The 20141-nt window shown below is 36.7% G+C and overlaps 1 protein-coding gene across 1 annotated transcript; it reads left to right on the forward strand.

Annotated features, from left to right (window-relative positions):
* Positions 1 to 3661: 3661 nt before the first annotated feature.
* On the forward strand, positions 3662 to 20134 carry LOC132271712 (dnaJ protein ERDJ2A-like). Its single transcript, XM_059773165.1, has 11 exons — positions 3662 to 3816; positions 5419 to 5646; positions 5774 to 5869; positions 7194 to 7314; positions 7443 to 7549; positions 7666 to 7883; positions 8503 to 8680; positions 8827 to 8946; positions 11512 to 11598; positions 16647 to 16757; positions 18962 to 20134. Exons 2-11 carry the CDS (start codon positions 5461 to 5463, stop codon positions 19796 to 19798), a joined length of 2061 nt encoding a protein of 686 aa, XP_059629148.1. The 5' UTR covers positions 3662 to 3816; positions 5419 to 5460; the 3' UTR covers positions 19799 to 20134.
* The last annotated feature ends 7 nt before the right edge of the window (positions 20135 to 20141 follow it).

Here is a 20141-nt window from a genome sequence, read left to right on the forward strand (position 1 = left end):
CGACCGGTTTGCTGTTGGTTTGTGGCACTTTGTTCTTTCTCTTGATACGAGTAACCTCGAGTCTTAATAGTTGCTTAGAGCCTTTTTTTATGCATATTATGACGCAATAATGATGTGTTGACACTAGTCATGATAGGGATTGACTTAGGTGACCTTGGGTTCTGGTAAGGACCTAGGTAACGATTCGGACCCACGGGTTTCGGTCGCTACACAGACAACCTTTAATAATTAGTTTGGATTTACCGATGTGGTACTAATCTCACATCTATCCCAAACAACCTCGTGAGTGAACTACTACTATCAAATAAACACAATAACACGTGCATAAACCATATATATTAAGATAACGATAATGATGCATCATAACTTTATTTTTCATGCAAATAATTGTCACCATAAGGTGTAAACTGGAGGAAAAATAATTGTCACCACAAGGCGTAAAGAAACTAATTGCAATGTAGCATATATAAAAGAAATATTGGACATCATAACATAATGACTCAAATACCTATCCGAATCACGTGCTTTTTAAATACTTTATTATCTTCGGCTGAAGACCTTTAGTAAGAGGATCTGCAACAATCTTTCTGTAACCATATAGGGAAATCTTTATGGCACTTAAACCTTAACCTTCTCACGCTTGAAAATGTACTTTACGTTAATGGGCTTACTACGTTTGGTCACCCTTAATTTTTTTTTCATATACTTAATTAATATAAGCCTTTGGAGAAAGCCCAAGTATTCCAATAGCGTGATCTCTATGCATCCTAATATCAATGACATACCATGTCCTACATGCCAAACACTTTCTATAAAATTCTTAATATCATGTATCACATGAATGTCATTGCTACCTTGCAAAATATCATCAACATATAGAATAAGTAAAGCAAAACGACTCCACTAAACTTGAGGTATATGCATTTATCCACAACATTTTCTTTGAACCTACAATTAATAATCATTGTATCAAAATTGAGATACCACTGCTGTAAAACTTGCTTAAGCCATAAATGAGCGATACTGAAAGAATGACTCTTAAAGAGTCCTTCAATGAAATTGGAGAAAAATCTCAAAGAAATCAACACTTAACTTTTGCTTAAGCACTTAGACATCAATTTTGTCTTGTATTCATCATACACCTCAAAATCACCAACTACAACATACTTCCAAGCTCTAAAAGATCTCATAAGCTAAACAGTTTTAGGAACCAGATTGAAAACTGAAAGAAAGGCCTGCAAAGGAGAAATAACTAAATGAGTGGGAATGACTGAAAAAATGGGAATATGAGCTTTAACTGAAACCACTAAAGAAAGTGGAATGAAGTCTAAAATAAATGGAATAAATACTAAAAATTACTCTTCTGCAAAAGAAACTACAATATCTTAAACTCCCACTAGATTGACCAAATGATGGAAATAACCAAATATTAACCAGCCGCCAGTTTTCTTAAACTTCCATAGGATGATGGTTGTCTACGATAAGGATGCCAACATTCAGTTGACAAGGATAATTGAGGCCATTATTAATAATAAATTAAATCTTTACAAGCGGGATATACTCAACAGACTGGATCGGGAAGAAGATCATTAATATAGGGAAGGATGTAGGAGAATAAACCCTATCTAACTTGGTTATGATTATATTTTTTTCTCTTCAAAACCCCTACTAACTTGATTGTTGGAGGGTCTTCGGCTGGCACCACACCGGCGCCCAACTTAGTTGTTCTTTGTTTTGCAAGAAACGGCGTTGTACCGGGCCGTGCAGATTTCTTCCTCAACACTACCTTATGGGTAGAGAACCTTTTCTTGAATGAGAGAGGTGTGCCTTTATTTATAAAGTCTCCTGGAGAGCTGGGGAGACTTGGTACTGAAGTAATTTTACTGTGAACAGACATAACTGCACCTATAGCACTGCGATTGAGCAACTTTTAATTGTTTCCAAGGGTAGACACGTCTATAGATGAGGAAAACAACTTTTTGTACAAAAAGTAATTAAAAGTTGAATAACCACCACTACGGGTGTGGACGGGCTACTTTTAGTTGTTTTTGTGACCAGCTACATCTAAAGGTGCATTTGTGTCATCTTGTGCTAAAAGTAGGCTAGTCACGTCATGGTTATGGTTGGCTATACACTTCTTTGGGGTTTTTATCTAAAAGGTTCTTTTGACTATGGGGTCAATCACGAGGTTTTGGGTTGTTCGGACACATTGGCGGGGTCCCTTTTTTGAAAAATACTTTGATTAGCGTGCTCTTATGTGAAATGACTATTTTGCCCTTTTTTTTTTTTTTAAAAATGAGAACGATCGGATTCCATGGACTTTCGAACGAGACAAACCTTAGGTGCTTTCATAGGTTTTTGGGCGTTCTGAAGGCGATAGTGGTGTCGAAATTACTTCCCGATGACCGAAACTCTATTGGGGATTAGCCGAAAAGGGAGGGGCAAAATAGGGTGTCTACACATGGGCGTAGCCAGGAATTTGGTTAAGGAGAGGCATGTTAACACTGACAAAATAAATTTTTTTTTTTCAAACAAGTCTAAAATATAATAGTGTAACAATAGTGCATTAGAATAAGTGAATAAAAAATAAATAAGAGGAGAAAAAAGAAAAAGAAGGTTATTGCACATAAATTACGCATGAGTGCAAGAAAAAAGAAATTTTTAAGAAGAAAAATGAATTTTTTAAGAAGAAAAAAAAATAAAAAGAAAAAAAAATGGGGGAATTTTGAAGGAAAAAATAGTTTTTAATTGTAGAAAGAGAATGTAAAAGTTTTTGAAGATGATTAAAAGAAATTTGAAGAATAAAAAAGAAAATGAATAAAGAATTAAAGATATTTTTAAAAATAGATAATTTTATGGGAGATAATTTATAAATTTTATGGGGATGTTTTATAAATATTTACAAATTATACACATAAAATAAAATAAAAATTAATGAATTTAGGGGCAGAGGGGCCATTTAATTATTTTTAGGGGGACATTTTATTAATTTTTACAAATTTATGTATTAAACAAAAAAAAAAAAAAATCTAATGGGGCAGCATGGACAAGTGGCCTGGGCACATGTTGTCTCCGCCTTTGTCTACACATATATTTACAAATATAAATGAGCCTATATAAATTTATGTTCACAAGTTGTAAAGTTCAATTTTATTTTAAAATAACTCGTTTGATAGTTTATCAAATGAACTTAAAAAGCCCAACTTATTTGATTAACAAACGCGCTCCAACCGAGATTTAAACAATTGATGAATAACCGGTTCATTTGCACCTTTATATAAAATATTTAAGGAAAACAAAAGAAAACATTGTATCGCTTACTATCATTAAGAATTCTTCTCTATCTTTCTAAGTACTTAGATACACTAAAACAAACAAATCTATGTGCACTAGTGTGTTAATTGAAACAAACCCTTTCTATCGAGCCACTGCACTTGCTGACAAGACTTTTAAATCCCTAATTGGTATGCTCAGGTCAAAATTTCATACCCATGACCTGATGTACAATCTATCTTACATTAAATTACTACAAAATATGACATGGACAAAAATACTCTCTTAATTGTTTACCATAAATAGATATATATTATTGGCTGATGACATCACTTGGCCCATATTCAGGGCTAAAATGGGAAAATAAAAAACTGAACTGGACCGTGTACGTTTACGTTTCTGGATCTGGAACCTAATAAACCGAGAGAAGCTCCTTCTCTGGCCCCCGTATTGTTCCTTCTCTCACAACATTCGCGCCCTCGTACGGTTTACAGTTTTTGGTTCTTGAAGAAGCAGATCTCTGGTCTCCAATTCCATTTCTAGGTAATTTCATACGTATATGTGTATACATAGAATTGTTTTGATCGAACCTAAGATTTTCAATTGTCCAACTGAACACGATGAGCTAGTTTTCTTTGTGAATTGTATCTGGGTTTTGATTATTCTTCTTAATACCGGTTTGATTTTGATTTATGTGTTTGAAGATCGTGAAATTGATGGGCTTTGCAGTGGATTTAGTGGGTTCATCTTGGAATTTTGTTTATTCATCTCGATCGATTTGTATGGTTTAGGCACTGTTGTTTCAATTGAGATTCTTATGGGTATGATTTGATAATAATCAAGATTGAGACCAATCAAGATTTTAAACATTTGATTGTGTTTGTGCTTTGCTAGATTTTCTTTTCAATTTAGAAGCACTCATGGGTAACTTAGCATTCAGTAGCTAATCATACCCACAGAAGAACGAAACGAGTCAATTTAATTAGGCTGATATGTTGTTACTAATATTTGAATCGTTTGAGGACTGCACGTTAAATTTTGTCTTTGATTTTTTCATTGGAGAGATTAAACCTGATGATGTAAATGCAAAGATGGTTTCCTATGAACTTCGTCTGAAAGTGGGCAGTGTATGCTTCTTAAAGGAATCTTTTAAAATCTGAAATCTATTGCAGATTTTAAATTGAAGAGGATTCTGATTTTTAAACTAAATTGAGTTAAATATCTCTCTCTAAGTGTAATGTATCTATCAATTTTAGTTGCATCTGTTTCATTGAACCTCATGAATAATTTATCATTTGGAAACTTATTTGCTAAAAAAAGAAATCGATTAATCTAGATAGCCTCTTGTTCTTTTTGTCAATTATATTGTTCTTGATGCAAGACATTTGTATTTAAATTGTTTGAGCACAGCATGTTTAGTCTCAGCTGATGATGCTGGCTTATAATAGCACACGTCACAGAACTTATTTTGTGTGCCTTTTTTATTTCTTTATTTTATATATATATATGTGTGTGTGTGTTTTTTCAATGGAGAAAATGAATCCAAAAATACCAATGGGCTTTTACTCTAGATCGTATAAGCTCTCCTCCCCCTTTGGGGAGGTTGAGTGTTCGAGCACCGGTGGGGCCAAAAATCTACAGTGGGTGTGTGTGTTTGCTTGAACTTTCGAAAGAAGGAAAGAGAAAATGAATCCAAAGATGAAAATACAGTGATGGGTGTCAGTTAGATAGCTATTTCTTTTTTTTTGATAAGTAATAATAAATTAAAAAGGGCGTTCAATAGGGGAACACGTCCTGTGGACAAAGGAACCCGGGTTCAAGGCCCCAAAGAATCCAAAAAATAAATTAAACAGTTAGATAGCTATTTCTTAGCATCTAATTTTTCCTATTAACCTCCTCCGAAAGCAGGCAGTGACCCTTTTGCCAAGGAATATCACTTGCATATTTTAATCTGAAGAAGAGCATATATTTATGCTAAATCTTGATGTTGAATTATTATGCCTAAGAGGTCATAAGTTCCTTAAAATTGCTTTAGTACATGATGCTATGACCCATCAAGTCATATGTCTCTACCGGACTTCATGGCGTCCTAATTGTTGCATCCCTGCTTAAAATCTATTGGTAATGTTTAGAATTCATTTGTAGGAATAATATCTATATACAAGAAGCTGCAGACAAAAGGTTCCCATGGCCGCCTCAGAAGAAAATAGTGCATTATTCCCAATTTTCATTTTGACAATAATTGCTCTCCCTCTGGTGCCTTATACAATACTGAAACTATGTCGTGCTGCCTCAAAGAAGACAAAGACCATCCATTGTGAGTGTTCTGTATGCTCACGATCGGGAAAGTATCGGAAATCGGTTTTTAAACGTGTAAGATCCTCTTCATAATGTTAATTCTGTTCTCACTCTCTTCATCATATTAGGGAGTTATTACCAAGTATTATGACTATCTTGTGATCTTGTACATATTTGCTCTGTTTTGGACCTACTTTTGCAGATCTCAAGCGTTTCAACATGTAGTAACATGACATTAGTGCTGCTTTGGGTCATCATGGCCATCCTTGTTTATTACATCAAGCATATAAGTCGCGAGGTAAATATTTCCATTTAAAGATAAAGCAATGATAGAATTATCAAGACAAAGAAGCCACTGATAGTTATATTATATATGACCATGTGATAGCCATGCTCGATTTAAAAGTAATATTTTCCAGCGCTTCTTGTAGAAGAAGTGAGTCAGATCTTTGTGCTAGGTCCTTATGTCCTGCTACTCACAAGGTTTTGAATGCAATTGCGGCTGCCGATGTGGTCACGGTAGCAGTGTCATGGTCTTGGGCTGTTACGGGGGTTACGCAACTGGTATTGACTGTTGCAGTCGAGAAATGTTTTCAACAAACTAAGAGACATAATCAAAAACAAACTTATACGCAAGTTTTAACTACAGTATTCAGTAAAATCATGTCTTTAATATTTTATTAAATATTCAAAGGTGATTTCATATGAGTAGTTGCGTATAAATTAAATTTTAAGGTTTTGCTAGCATTATCGGATGTAATATTTATACTTGGTACTAAATTCATGCCCACAACCCACAAATACATATTAAAATAAGCTTAATAATAAACGTGTCATATCACAAAAGCATATACATTAATAACTTGGGAGGTGGAAATTAGTGTACTTGTAGTTGGCACACAGAAATCCTATACATCACATATAATTCTTACTTATTTGCTTGTTTCTATTTTTAAATAATGAATCAATATTCTTCAATGAATTTTATTAATTTTCTGTTTGCAAGTCACTTTTTATGCAAAAGAAATCTTTATTATATGCATAATATGTTGTTTATAAATTATATTATATAAATATATTAGTATTTTACTAAAATTTTAAGACTTACTAACTAATATTGAGTTTGGAACACCTAGAATGTAAATTTACCGAAAATTCTTGAGTTATTTTGTGTCTTGATTTGTAAATCTATTTTTTGGTAGGGTGGGGGTTTTGGTTTTCTTCTCTCTTTTTGGGATTTAAAATTTGGAAAAAAGAAAAAGAAAAGAGGGAATTGAACAATAGGTTTTTTTGAGCCAGGCCGAAAATCAAGGCCGTCTTTGCCAAAATATGGCCATATTGACCAAAGTTAAATTCAGTCAGTCCAAGTCTTGGCCGAGACAACAGTCTTGGCCAAATCACGGCTGTCTCGGTCAATACTTGGCCATATTGGTCAAGTCAGATTGAGAAGCCAAGTCTGTAGTGATTTTTGTCTGCCCAAGAGTTCGGCCTTACTTGGACTCAACTCTGGCTGAGTCCAAGTTGGCCAAGTTTTGAAGCTATGACTACTCATGATGTTCAATGATGGAATACGTAACTATTGCCTCTAACTGGGCACAATGTGTCTTTTGCTTTTAACACAGGTTCAAGTATTTGAGCCATTTAATATTCTTGGATTGGAACCCGGAGCTTCTGACTCAGAAATAAAGAAGGCATATAGGAGACTCTCTATTCAATACCACCCTGATAAAAATCCAGATCCAGGTTGAAGGTGTTTTAGCTCTTCAATTTATGTGTTCTGTCCTAACTTTGAATTAAGAACAAATCTGACATTTGTTATGAATGACATGCTTAATAATAATAGCTGCTTTTCATTTTCGTTTACTTTTCAGAGGCCCACAACTATTTCGTGGAGTACATATCTAAGGCTTATCAGGCTCTGACAGATCCAATTTCACGTGAGAATTTTGAAAAATATGGACATCCAGATGGTAGACAGGTGTTTAACTTTGGTCTCATGGAGTTTCTAGCACTTTATGATTATTTGGAATGAATTAATTATTAGAACTAATTAGTACTTTATTTGGCACCTAATGATATGGTGTCTTGATGCAGGGGTTTCAAATGGGAATAGCTCTCCCTCAATTTCTACTGAACATTGATGGGGCATCTGGCGGGATTCTTTTACTTTGGATTGTTGGAGTTTGTATTTTATTGCCATTGGTGATAGCTGTTGTATATCTATCCAGGTCGTCAAAATATTCTGGAAACTACGTCATGCATCAAACACTGGCTGCTTATTATTACTACATGAAACCTTCCTTGGCCCCAAGGTATTTTGAATATACGGTCATTAATAATTATTCTATAAGTGATTCTTATTTAACTTCAAGTGCCATTTAACATCACGCACAGACGTTCTATCTTGCAGGACATATTGGTTACTGGTTTGTATGTTAGATAGGTTTGAGTATGTCACAAAACGAACATGCATTCTTTTTCTGATGCAAGTCATACCTAGAAATGCCAGGTTGGCGTAGTTTAAAGTATTAATAGATGTTTCACTTATTAATAGATGTGTTCACTTATTAATAGATGTGTTTCACTTCTTAAATAATAAGTAGACGCATACTTTTATCAATATGGCCAACTTATTATTTTATATTGAGTTCAATTTGTATTGGCCATGCTGTAATTTGGATTGGGAATATCAGTTACTGATTTAGGTTATCGCCCCCCTTTGGCTAATAATCTACTTATAGCTGGTTGGACCAGCCAGCATCTGTACTTGAAGAAGAGGGTTTTGAGAAATTCTCTCATCTTCTTTTCCTTATTTTTCCCAACACTGAATTTCTTAATTGTCTTTGGGCACCCGTTGATCGGTCAATGTCACTGCACCTTATGCACGATATCCATTATAATGTTTTTTTTTTGGTAACTTTTTTCTTACAGCAAAGTAATGGATGTCTTCATTAAAGCTGCCGAATACATGGAGATTCCAGTTCGTAGGCCTGATGGTGAACCCCTTCAAAAACTTTTTGTGTTAGTTAGAAGTGAGTTGAACCTAGACCTTAAGAACATCAAACAAGAGCAAGCAAAGTTCTGGAAGCAGCACCCAGCACTAGTCAAGGTAGCGCGCCTTAATGGAAATTTTAATAGGGAGAGAAATGTACCCAACTAGAGTTGGAATTTCCACTGATTTTTTGCTTTATTAATAGCATTTTTTTTCTTCACAATGAATTTGCAATTTCTTACTTGCTGCCTTTTTCTATTCAGACGGAGTTGTTGATTCAAGCCCAATTAACTCGTGAAACTGCAGCTTTATCCCCAGAATTACAACGTGACTTCAAACGTGTGCTAGAGCTGGCACCTCGCCTTCTTGAAGAGCTGATGAAGGTAATTTCTGCTTAGATTTCACAGTACCCTAAAGTCCCCAAGCACACTTCCAATTTTGGCGATGATGATTTGTGGCATTTCCTTTAAGCCTGCACAGTTTTCTGCATATAATGAAAGTGTCACTCCAACTTTAAGGCTCTTTTATTGTTGATGGAAAATAAGATCAGGGAAAAGTGTATAGTTAGCTGCTTAATAAGATGTGTGTAAATGACCTGTTTTCCCAAATTGGTAGTCATACATATATATGAACTTAATATCCCTAAAAATTTCAAAAAACGTTCAGAGGAATAGAGTACTTCTCTTGATACGAGTAAGGATAGTTCTTACCTTCCGGGGGAAAAAAAAAGTAAGGATAGTTCTTGAGGATCGCTTTGTTACGTGAAATGGGAACCGGGAATATGGTACCAGCATGCTTTAAACATAGCACGATTGGGGTAGACTTCTATAGATTACAGAGGTAGAGTCGATTGAGGTTATTCTAGAATTCATTGCGATTTTATTTTAACCAGTGATAATTAATGATAAAAGACTATTACCCGATGTTGTTTTGCGTTTGCTGATGATTGGGTATAGACCTAACTAGGGATGTCAACACGGCAGGTACGGGACCAGGCACCCCTTTCCCAAACCCGTCCCACAAATAAAAATCTTTTCCCAAACCCGCCTGCCCCAAATAGCATCGGATTCAGTGCGCCTCGATATACATATTTAAAAAAAAAAAAAAAAAAAAAAAAATTCAAGTTTAAACAAATTTAAGATAAGTTTTATAAAAAAAATTAAGTATTGTCAAATATTTAACAATTATAATAACAAAAATGTTGTTAAAACTTAAAATTATCATAAGAAATGAAGAAAAAATAAAAACCATAGCTAATGAAATAATATTTATCTAATAATATATTTATTATTAGTTGGGGCGGGTTTGGGGCTTTGCGGGTTTTAAACTCTTTTCCACACGCCCCTAACCCCATTAGGGATAATCCCAAATCCGTCCCAATATGGGTGTACGGGGCAGGTTAAATTGACATCCCTAGACCTAACCTTTTGCACAAAGTGGCTGCTTTTAGAGTCAACCCATGTTCTCATGTAGTCATGCAGCGTTGACCATTACATGAAGTAATGGATCCATGATAACTAATAACACAACATTTTGAAACCCACGGACTTAGTATTTACTTGTAAAACATAAAATTTAGCATACCCTACAGTCCTATGTAAGTTAAATCATGGATTCAAGATGGTCCTCCAGTATTTTCCCCCCCAAGAATCTCTTATTAGATTTCAGCTCATCTTTTAGATATTTACTTTCTTTAGAAGGAAAAATAACAAAGAGAAGGGTACCTATTTTTCATATTGCTAAATTTAGTTTATTGGAACCAAATTTTACCATGTTCTTGAACATGCGTTCAAAAAAAGAAGTCAATAGGGTATTTACTATTTTTCCATAACCCTTGTTCTTGAACCATTTTGTGAAATTCACTTTTATAATGTCAAATGCAGTTTCAAGAGTAAAATCATGGAGTCTTTGGTGCAGGAGATAGTACTCTGATACCAAATTGGTGCTGAATAGAGTAGTGCTCTGATACCAAACTGATGCAAAACGGATAATGCTTATTTGATATTGATTTGAGAGTGAGAATAAGAAAGAAGAGAAGAGAAAGGGAGAAGAAGAAGAAATAGGGCAATAGAAGATGAAAGTGGGGGAAGAATTATTTGTAATCACTCAATTCAATATTCATCATAACCATCAAAAGTTTTCTACTCAATGTCACAAGTGACATATATATAGGCGTCAAAGTAGAACCCTAATCAAACTCTACTATCTAAAATAAAACCCTAAATATTAAGTTACTAAAACATCCTTGGAATTAAAACATTGCCAAAATAATAATAATAAACAAAAATATGTAAACCCTAATTGACAAAAATCCCTAATTCTATTTATCTTTTCCTTCTCGCCAATAGTAGGTGCAGATCATGTGCACTTCAATCTCTCGGGTCATGACCCATTCTCCAGTCTTCCACCATAACCTTTCCACTATTTCATTCACCAAGAGACTTCTGTAGTGGAATTAGTTTGAGGGAATATAGGATGGTTTTCCTTTTCTCTTTCTTGGAAATGTTCCTAGGCGTATCAGGGAAAAATATAGGAATTCAGCCCTAGTATTATCCCTACTTGATGTTTTCTAACTTAAGGCAGCAAGATGTCCCGTTCATCATCTTTTGAGTTCAGAATGAGGAGCAAATCACAAGATTCTGTGGTCAAGGGCAGATAGATGTGTAAGAATATTAAATTAAAAATTACACAGGACCATGTTGAATCCTGAGGATTTTAGTCCGTGGCTAAGTGGTTATTTGCACTGATGCTATATTGTATGCTCATGTCACTCGATCTCCTGCATTTAGCTTCTCATGTGCCAGAGTGTTTCTGTTCTATACTTCCATATCAACCTTTGTATTCTTATATTATAAAAAACTTGGTCTTTAACCTCCTATTCATTCTATATGTGCACAAGAACTGGAACAGGTCCATAATATAACTGATGTTGTACTCTCTGTTTGCAGATGGCAGTTATACCACGCACTGCTCAGGGTCATGGTTGGCTAAGGCCTGCAATTGGGGTTCTTGAGCTTTCTCAGTGTATCATTCAGGTTTGTATTTCTATTACCAAAAGTCTTTATGATGAACATTTTCTGATTTTTGGAACATAATGCATGAGAATTTGTTTTTCTATGAAGCATAAATAATCTATTGTTTTAGAGGTAGAGTCGCATTATTTACTTGTACGCTTAATAATGCAAATCATTCTTGAGTAATGTGTGAAAATCCTAAGTGTGGTTCAAGAATATCAACATCCCCCCTCCTCTCCTCTCCCCTCTCTCTCTCTCTCACACACACACAAATGCCCACCCAAGCCCCCACCCACCAACACACATTCACGGTTATACATACAGAACATACATTTTTTTTTACATTGTCAAAACCACTCTTAATTTTAGGGTAAAATGCAAAAAAAACCCCTGAACTATGCAAAAAAAAAAAAAAAAAAAAAAAAAAAACGGCTAATTCTCACCGGACATTGGCCGGATGGGGTGATCTGCAACTTTTAAAGGACCATACTGCCCTTAGAAGCATGAAAAAACAAGACTGCCCTTAATTTCTAATAGTTTGACTCCAGTATCCCATCCCAGTCCTTATAAGCAACAAAGCCAAACATGGCTTTAACATCGTGATTTGGTCAAAACAATATCCCAGTCCCGTTTTGCTGCCGACGAACCCAGAAACGGTGCCAACGAGGTATCCGGCGAGACCCGGCCAAACAAATTCTAGTCGTTGATAATTTCATGCGTACACGCATATATATATATATATATATAAACACATATATACAAGGAATAGATCTGAAAAACATTGGGGCAAATTTTTGTATGGAGGTGGTGGTACTGTTGTAGTGGCCGCGACAGGGGATTGAGGGAGGAGGAGATGGATCTAGTGGAAGTGGTGGTGCTGTTGTGGCGACGGCGACGGGGGTTGAGGTCGGAGGAGGGGATGGATCTCCAAGGATGGCGGCTGATTTGGGCGAAGCCATCGTCGTTAAGAGGAGGAGAGGAACGGAGGCCGGACCAGTGCTGGGTCGGTTCCGGGAAGGAGCGGTGGGTAGGGGGAAGCCGCCGCGGAACTGAAGCTCACCAGTAATGGTCTCTGCAACCTTGTTTGCCTTGTCAGTTTGGTCGGTGATGGTCAAAAACTTCTTGTCGGAACTAGAATCTTTGTGAATTAAAGCAATGTTTCAGTGAAGCACCCACCAATCCAAGATGAGCTGTGAGCTTGCGGCGCGGCGCGGCGGGATGGAACGGCAGTGGCTTGCTGCGGTGCTTGGCGGGATGGAACGGTAGCCGAGAACATCGACTGTGATGGATCCGGCGGGGATGGGCTGGCGGTGAGTTCGGCAAGGATGAACTCAGCGTTGCCTTCGGTTGCCTTGCAGGATTGGGTTGCAATACTAGGTTGTGCTACAGGACTTTTTTTTTTTGTTACGGGATTCTGAAATCAACAGGATTGATGCCTTGTGAAGAAGATGAATAGTGCACACACACACATATATATATATATATATATGTATGTATGTGTGTATAGAGCTGAAAGGGTATTATAAGCAAACTGCGCCGTTTGATAGGAAGGGTAGCTTCGTCCTTTTTTTTTTTTTTCTTTCCCTGGTGGTCTTAGTGGGCAAATTGCAACAAATTGAAAGTTCAGGGGGTTTCTTGTAGTTCCGGGGGGATAGTTGCAAAACCCCCATAGTTCAGGGTTTTTTTTTTTTTTTTTTTTCGCATTTTGCCCTTAATTTTATTTAACATATTCCATTATTTGGATTTGCTCCTTCTAGCTAATATATTGTTAATAAATACCTAACTATTCTTGGTAGCAAATAATTACTGATTCCAAGTACATGTTTAGACCCTAGGTTGTATTTTTATTTTTTCCTATTTCTGAGTGGAGTGGTTTTGAGGCGACTGTTAGGTTATATTTTAGTTAATGTGGTACAATTGCCAAAACCATTATAGCAGAATGGTAAACTGTTGGCATGGCATTGAAAGGAGGGTGGTGTCAAGATTTCAACTCGGGCAAAGTGAGAAAAACACCCCTAATGTTTACATTTTGGTCAAATAACACCCCTATCCTTTATATTGTGTATACAAATCCGTTAAGTTTGAAAAATGAGCAAAGAAGGGCTTGACGCTGACTAATTATAGGAAGATAGGTGCAATTTATATAAATTCAAATTATAGAGGATAGACAATAAACTTACAAAAGCTTGATCATCTTTGCTTCATTTTGAATAGAAAGCAATGGAAGAAATATTACAACAGAGAAGATTGAAAAGAAAGTTGTGCCTCAACAAGGGTAAGGCCTTCCTTTTTTATATTGCAAAAGTCGAATTCCAGAACAACAATTTGAGATCCGCATGGTGCTGGGGGATGTAGTGCTAGAAATAATTGCAGTTATTCGGTCCACCACTATGTTATGTTTGAAAAGTAGATTCTACTTTGTTTATCTGTGGTAATAAGTGGAGCAAATAATGGCTTGTTGGAGTCACGTATTTGCCTTGAAATGTCGGTAGAGAGAGAATTACTTGCTAATTGATTGCTGAGTTAGGTCTTTATTAAGGCCTCAGATTCTGTAGAAAAACTACTGTAGACTTCATTGTCTTTTTGTAAAGGCAATCCGTAGTCAAGAATTACTTTTGACTAAGTGAATGCTTTTCTGAAAGATGTTGGGTAATAGGATCCCAAAAATCTTTAAGGATTGGAGTCATGTCGTTATCTTCTTCACGAGATCCTGTGCTTCACCAGCTAAGCAGCTGGACTTATTGGCTTCTTGGCTGGTTGCAGAAGTGGGTGAGGCCATGGATGCATCATCCTTGAATGCAGAAGAGGAGGCCCCAAAAGAATTAATGATTTGAGTCTTCATATAATCCATACATTTAATCATTAATTCGGATTCTGAAAGGGATTGATTTTGATTTTGTTGGCAAACATTCCTTTTAACTAATTCAAAAGGATTAAGAGAGTCAAATTGCTCTGCAGAAGCTACTACATCAATATTGGGCTTCAATTACCTGGGAAACTTCCTCAATTGGAAAACCAGAGCACCATCTATAAGAAAATATTCTTTGGAGAATGGGAAGTTTTAAAGCATCAAAATTCCACTGTAAATCCCATTTCCAAATCCAAGGGATTCCAAATTCAGTAAAGAAAAGTAGGGGTGATTTCCCTATCGGACTGCGTCGTTGTCCTCGTAATTGAGGATGGAATTGTTGCCAAGACCCAAATAAGTGTCCGAGTGATTCTACTAAAATATCCAGATCAGGACCATATATTTCCTACTATAAAAAAATCCAATTTGGAAACTCAGTCCAAATAGATTGCGGACATATTTTATAAAGCTATGTATGCTTTTTTTGAGAATTTTGGTAAAAGAAAGCATTGGTCCATGCAGAGATATAATCCCAAGAAGTCAATAAGTTCAAATGCTTAGCTGGTGAAACACAGGATCCTCATGAGGAAGATGACGACACAACTCTAATCCTTGGAGATTTTTGGGATGCTATTACCCGACATCTTTCTGAAAAGCATTCACCTAATCAAAAGAAATTCTTGACTATGGATTGTCGACACAAAAAGACAATGAAGTCTACAGTAGTTTTTCTACAGAATGCGAGGCCTCAAATAAGTGACTCCACCAAGCCATTATTTGCTCTACTTATTACCATAGGATAAACAAAGTAGAATCTACTTTTCACACAGAACATAGTGGTGGACCGAACGACTGCAATTATTTCTGGCATTACACTCCCCAGCACTATGCGGATCTCAAATTGTTATTTTGAAATCTGACCTTTTGTAATATAAAAAGGGAAGGCCTTACCCTTGTTAAGGAACAACTTTCTTTTCTATCTCCTCTATTGTAATATTTCTTCCAGTGCTTTCTATTCAATAAGAAGCAAAGCTGATCAAGCTTTTGTAAGTTTATTGTCTTCTACAAGTTTATTGCCTATCTTCTATAATTTGAATTTATATAAATTGTCTTATTTTCTATAATTTGAAATTGTGTGTCTATCTTCCTATAATTTGTGGTGGAAAAGCTACAGTACCCAACCGAGTGCAGTGATCAAACGACATGCCTCAGTTTGGTGAGCATACTGACTCAGTTCGATTAACAGAGTGCTTCGTCGACTAAACCAGCAAGCTCCTCAGTCTGGTGAAGCTTCGAGCTACTCGGCTCAGTGCAGTCTGGTGAGCTAAACCAGGTCGTCTGCTGGTGACCTGGTGTGTCACAGTGAGAGGAACGACTGTGGGTCGCGATGTGGAGGAGTTGGGTCACTGTTGGCGACCTCACCAGGTCGCACTCCAGTGATCTGGTTGATCGGCAGAAGAAGGGCAGCGACCTTGGGTTGCCTGCCGATGAGGAACAAGCTGCGAGTTGCTGCTTACATGTAGAGACCAGGCTGCTGCAAGGTTTGGCGACCTTGCCGGAATGAGAGGAAGCCGGCAGCAAGGCAGTGATGATGAACAAGAAAGAAAGAAAAAAAAAAAAAAAGAACAAAAGAGGGACACTTTACATTTAATTAGTATTTTACCTATTTTTTATTTCGTTATAGAGCGACACTTTAGTCTTTTTAGCATTCATGTCCTTGTTTGCTCCAAAATTGAATGTTAGGGAGTTTTTAGAGTGTATAGGGGGTTATACACTCTATATGCATACCATAGGGATGTTTTTTGTCTGCGACCCTTTCAACCCTTTCAACCCTTATCACCGTGAATAAAAATAATGCTGCAATTTCCAATTTATTTGTTGTCCTTGAGCCCATGCTGTTTATAAGCATTGAATTTTGTTTTTGTTGTCGCTGTTGTATAAACATGTTCCATTTTCCTAAGAAAAGCTGATTGTTGAATGCATGCTTTGCATGTTGATGTTTATTCAGTAAGAACTTAACAAATTTTGATTTAAGTTTCTAAAATCTCAAATCTCCATGCATCTCATCTTGTTGTAGAGCCCTTTCCTTTTTTACATTGTTTGTAACATGCGCACATAAATAATACCATGTGCTATTCACATCTTTTAAAGTCGGACTTCATGTTCTCTTGCTAGTCTACATTAGAGTACTGTTGTTTATTTCTGGTGGTATGTGATGCAGGCTGTTCCTCTCAGTGCAAGGAAGTCAGCTGGTGGATCCACTGAAGGCATTGCACCTTTTCTGCAGCTGCCGCATTTTAATGAGGCTATTATAAAAAAACTAGCCCGGAAGGTAATTCAGTACATACCATTTTTCATCCTGCCACAAAGGAGAGCAATTATATCATGTGCCTTTTTATCTTTGTCACTGGGAGAGCTTCATCATTCAGCTGTGATTGCCACATTTGAAACTGGAAAGTTAACTAATAAGATTTGAGACACCTTAATACCTGTTTTTTTATGGGTTCAGTAGCATATACTTCTGTAAACCCTAATTTTTTTTGAACTTCAACCTGAACCTCACCCACACCCATATAATTTTTGGCGCTACTTCAACCATCCACGACCATGTTCGTTTCTAATTTTATCCTTCTTAACTTGCCACACATTCATCTTTAACGTTCAAAATTCTGCCACACCCATTTTATTAACATTTTGTCTCCTAACTACCCTACATTTTGTTTGATTCTAATGCTTCGTTCGGTAGGAAGGGAAAAAATTGGATGGAAGGGAGAGAAGAAGGGATGGATGAGACATTCCTAGAGAAGAGACTGTATCGTTCCCTCTTTTTGTTCTATTGTTTGGAAGAGAAGATACGAAGCTGACAACTTACTATGTTCATTAGGAGAGAAAGGATGAGAGAGTTTTAAATTGTTTTTACCATTATACCCAACACTATCTATATTATTGTAATTTATGAAGGATAGTATTGTAATATAAAACTTTTTTAATAGCCCCACTTGTGTTCCCTCCTCTCTTCAGCCCATATTTGGAGGGATGAAAATTTGTGGAGGAGGAAGGATGCCTATCATCCTTTCTCTCTGTCTCCCCTCTACTGAACGAAAGAAGTTTGTTCCTTCCTTCCTATCTTCCCTCCACCCCTCTTCCTTCCTTCGTACTGAAGAAAGCATAAATGTTAAATAGAGTAGCTGAGTGGGACAAAGTAATAGTGCACATTGCTATTTGACGTACGACACTTAACACATATTTAAGGTTCGTTCTTTGTATTTGGAGGAAAAAGCTGGTGGTATCCTTTGTGACAAGCAAAAAGGAAAATTCTATATAATGGTTATTAGGCTAGCATTGTTGTATGGAGCAGAGTGTTGGGCTTTGAAAAAAGCACAACGCATTCATGTAGCGGAAATGAGGATGCTACATTGGATGATAAGAGTAACTAGAAAAGATAAGATAAATAATGAGCATGTGAGGTGTACATTAGGTATAGCACCTATAGATGATAAACTTAGGGAAAATAGACTTAGGCAGTATGGCCATGTTCAACATAGATTTGATGATGCACCTATTAAAAGAGGAAGAGTTGTTTGGCTAGAAGGCAAGTGAAAATGAGGCCGACCATAACTTATGTGTGATGAGGTAATTAGAAAGTTAGAAACAACTTCAAAAAATTAAATCTAAAGAGAAGACATAGTGTGTAATAGGAAAGAATGGAAAAAGAGAATTCATGTGGCCGACCCCAGCTATATGGGACAAAGGTAAGGATGGTGATGATGATATATTATATTTATTCTTTGTAGCATTTAGTTAGAAAACAGTAATTTTGCAGTCATTACATAAAAAATAATCATATTTAGTGCGACTCGTAAAGTTAATCTTAAAATAAAAAACTGTTAGATATGTTCTTATCTATTACGGTAGATTATGAACCGAAGACTTTACCCATGCTTGTGCAGGCATATAAACTTACAGTTCATATGCTTAAACATTTTATGCCTCTTATTTTATTTTGCATTAGTAGCTTCTAGAAGCTCCGGGATGTGCTTTGGTTCAGTTATGAAAATAAAGAAATTTGAATAAGATCTTACCAATATAAGCATCTGAATGTGATCTATAGATTATGCAGTCAAGACTTGGGAGAAATGTAGGAGAATATGCATGATAATATTTTACTGAGATAGTTTCGATATTGTTCAATATTTTCTGTGAGTTGGTGTACTGATAGAAGAGGTTAAGGGAATTCGAGTTTCACGGAAGGAAAAAAAAAAAAAGGGAGGGGGGCAACTAGGGAGTCCAGACCCTATTTTTAATGTTCAAAAGAATTAGAATTTGCCTCCGAAGTCTCAACATTCAGTCCTCAAGTTAGCATGCGACAGCTACTCATTTGAGTATGGTGATGGGGAACTTTATCCTTCTATTGGGACTGATTAAAATTAGTTTGATAGTCAGACATGAGAAAATTATTCTCTCTCTCTCTCTCCCCCTCCTATTTTAACTTTTTTGTTATCCTTCCTTTTGAACTCAATTCTTCTTTCTTTGCAGAAGGTGCGTACGTTTCAGGATCTTCGGGACATGACTCTTGAGGAGCGTGCCGAGCTGCTTTCTCAATTAGCTGGTTTCTCTGCTGCTGAAGTACAAGATGTAGAGATGGTACTTAAAATGATGCCTTCCATAACAATGGATGTTACTTGTGAGACTGAAGGGGAAGAGGGTATTCAAGAGGGTGACATTGTCACGGTTCAGGCTTGGGTGACACTTAACCGTGCTAATGGTTTGGTCGGTGCTCTCCCCCATGCCCCCTATTATCCATTCCACAAGGAAGAAAATTTCTGGTTTCTGCTTGCAGACCCCAATTCAAATAATGTTTGGTTTTCCCAGAAGGTTATCTTCATGGATGAAGCTGCGGCAATAACTGCTGCTTCAAAAGCAATTGAGGAGACAATGGAAGGGTCAGGAGCAACTGTGAAGGAAACTAGTGCGGCTATCAGAGAAACAGTTGAGAAGGTTAAGGGTGGGTCGCGACTGGTACTGGGCAAGTTTCCAGCCCCAGCAGAGGGGACTTACAATTTGAGTAGTTACTTGTTGTGCGACTCTTGGGTTGGCTGTGACAAGAAGACGAACTTAAAGGTAAAAGTTTTGAAACGGACTCGGGCTGGCACAAGGGGAGGTCATGTGGCAGAGGAGGGACCAGTTTTGGAGGATGGGATCGATGAGGAAGAAGAGATTGAAGAAGAGGAATATGACGAGGATTATGAGAGTGAGTACAGTGAAGATGAGGAGGATGATAAGCAGGATACAAATAAGAAGGGCGCTGCTGCCAACGGCACTTTGCAAGGAAAAGGCCGCAGGTCAAAAGGTTCGGGTTCGGACGAGGAATAAAATGCCCCTTTTTCAGTGATTAGAAGAAAAGAAAAAAAGGCTATTTGTTTCTTCATGTTACCACCACAGCAATATTGTTATCATTGTGTTGATCCTAGCCTTGGTGAAATCTCCTAGCCTTGATATAGCCGAAAAGTCCGTAGTTCTAGCACTCGTCTATGGAGTCACCTGCCTTTTTCTGCAGTGCAATTTCTTTGCATTGAATAGAACTCACCTACAATTTTTTTTTTGGCCATATGTTCTTTTACTCAAATAATTGATAGACCCCAGATCAGTGAATGAACATATTGGTTGAGTTTCTGATTATTGAGAAAATGCATGGTATTATTGGTTTTATTTTATT

Source organism: Cornus florida, unplaced genomic scaffold (genome assembly GCF_030987335.1).
Source record: "Cornus florida cultivar Cherokee Brave unplaced genomic scaffold, ASM3098733v1 CherokeeBrave_3.0.0_Hap2_Chr08, whole genome shotgun sequence".
Lineage (NCBI taxonomy): Eukaryota > Viridiplantae > Streptophyta > Magnoliopsida > Cornales > Cornaceae > Cornus > Cornus florida.

Coding starts and splice junctions, on each gene's coding strand:
- LOC132271712 (XM_059773165.1), top strand. CDS start 5,461: ATGGCCGCCTCAGAAGAAAATAGTGCATTATTCCCAATTTTCATTTTG. Junction 5,647..5,773: donor GGAAATCGGTTTTTAAACGT/GTAAGATCCTCT, acceptor CTACTTTTGCAG/ATCTCAAGCGTTTCAACATG. Junction 7,884..8,502: donor AAACCTTCCTTGGCCCCAAG/GTATTTTGAATA, acceptor TTTTTCTTACAG/CAAAGTAATGGATGTCTTCA.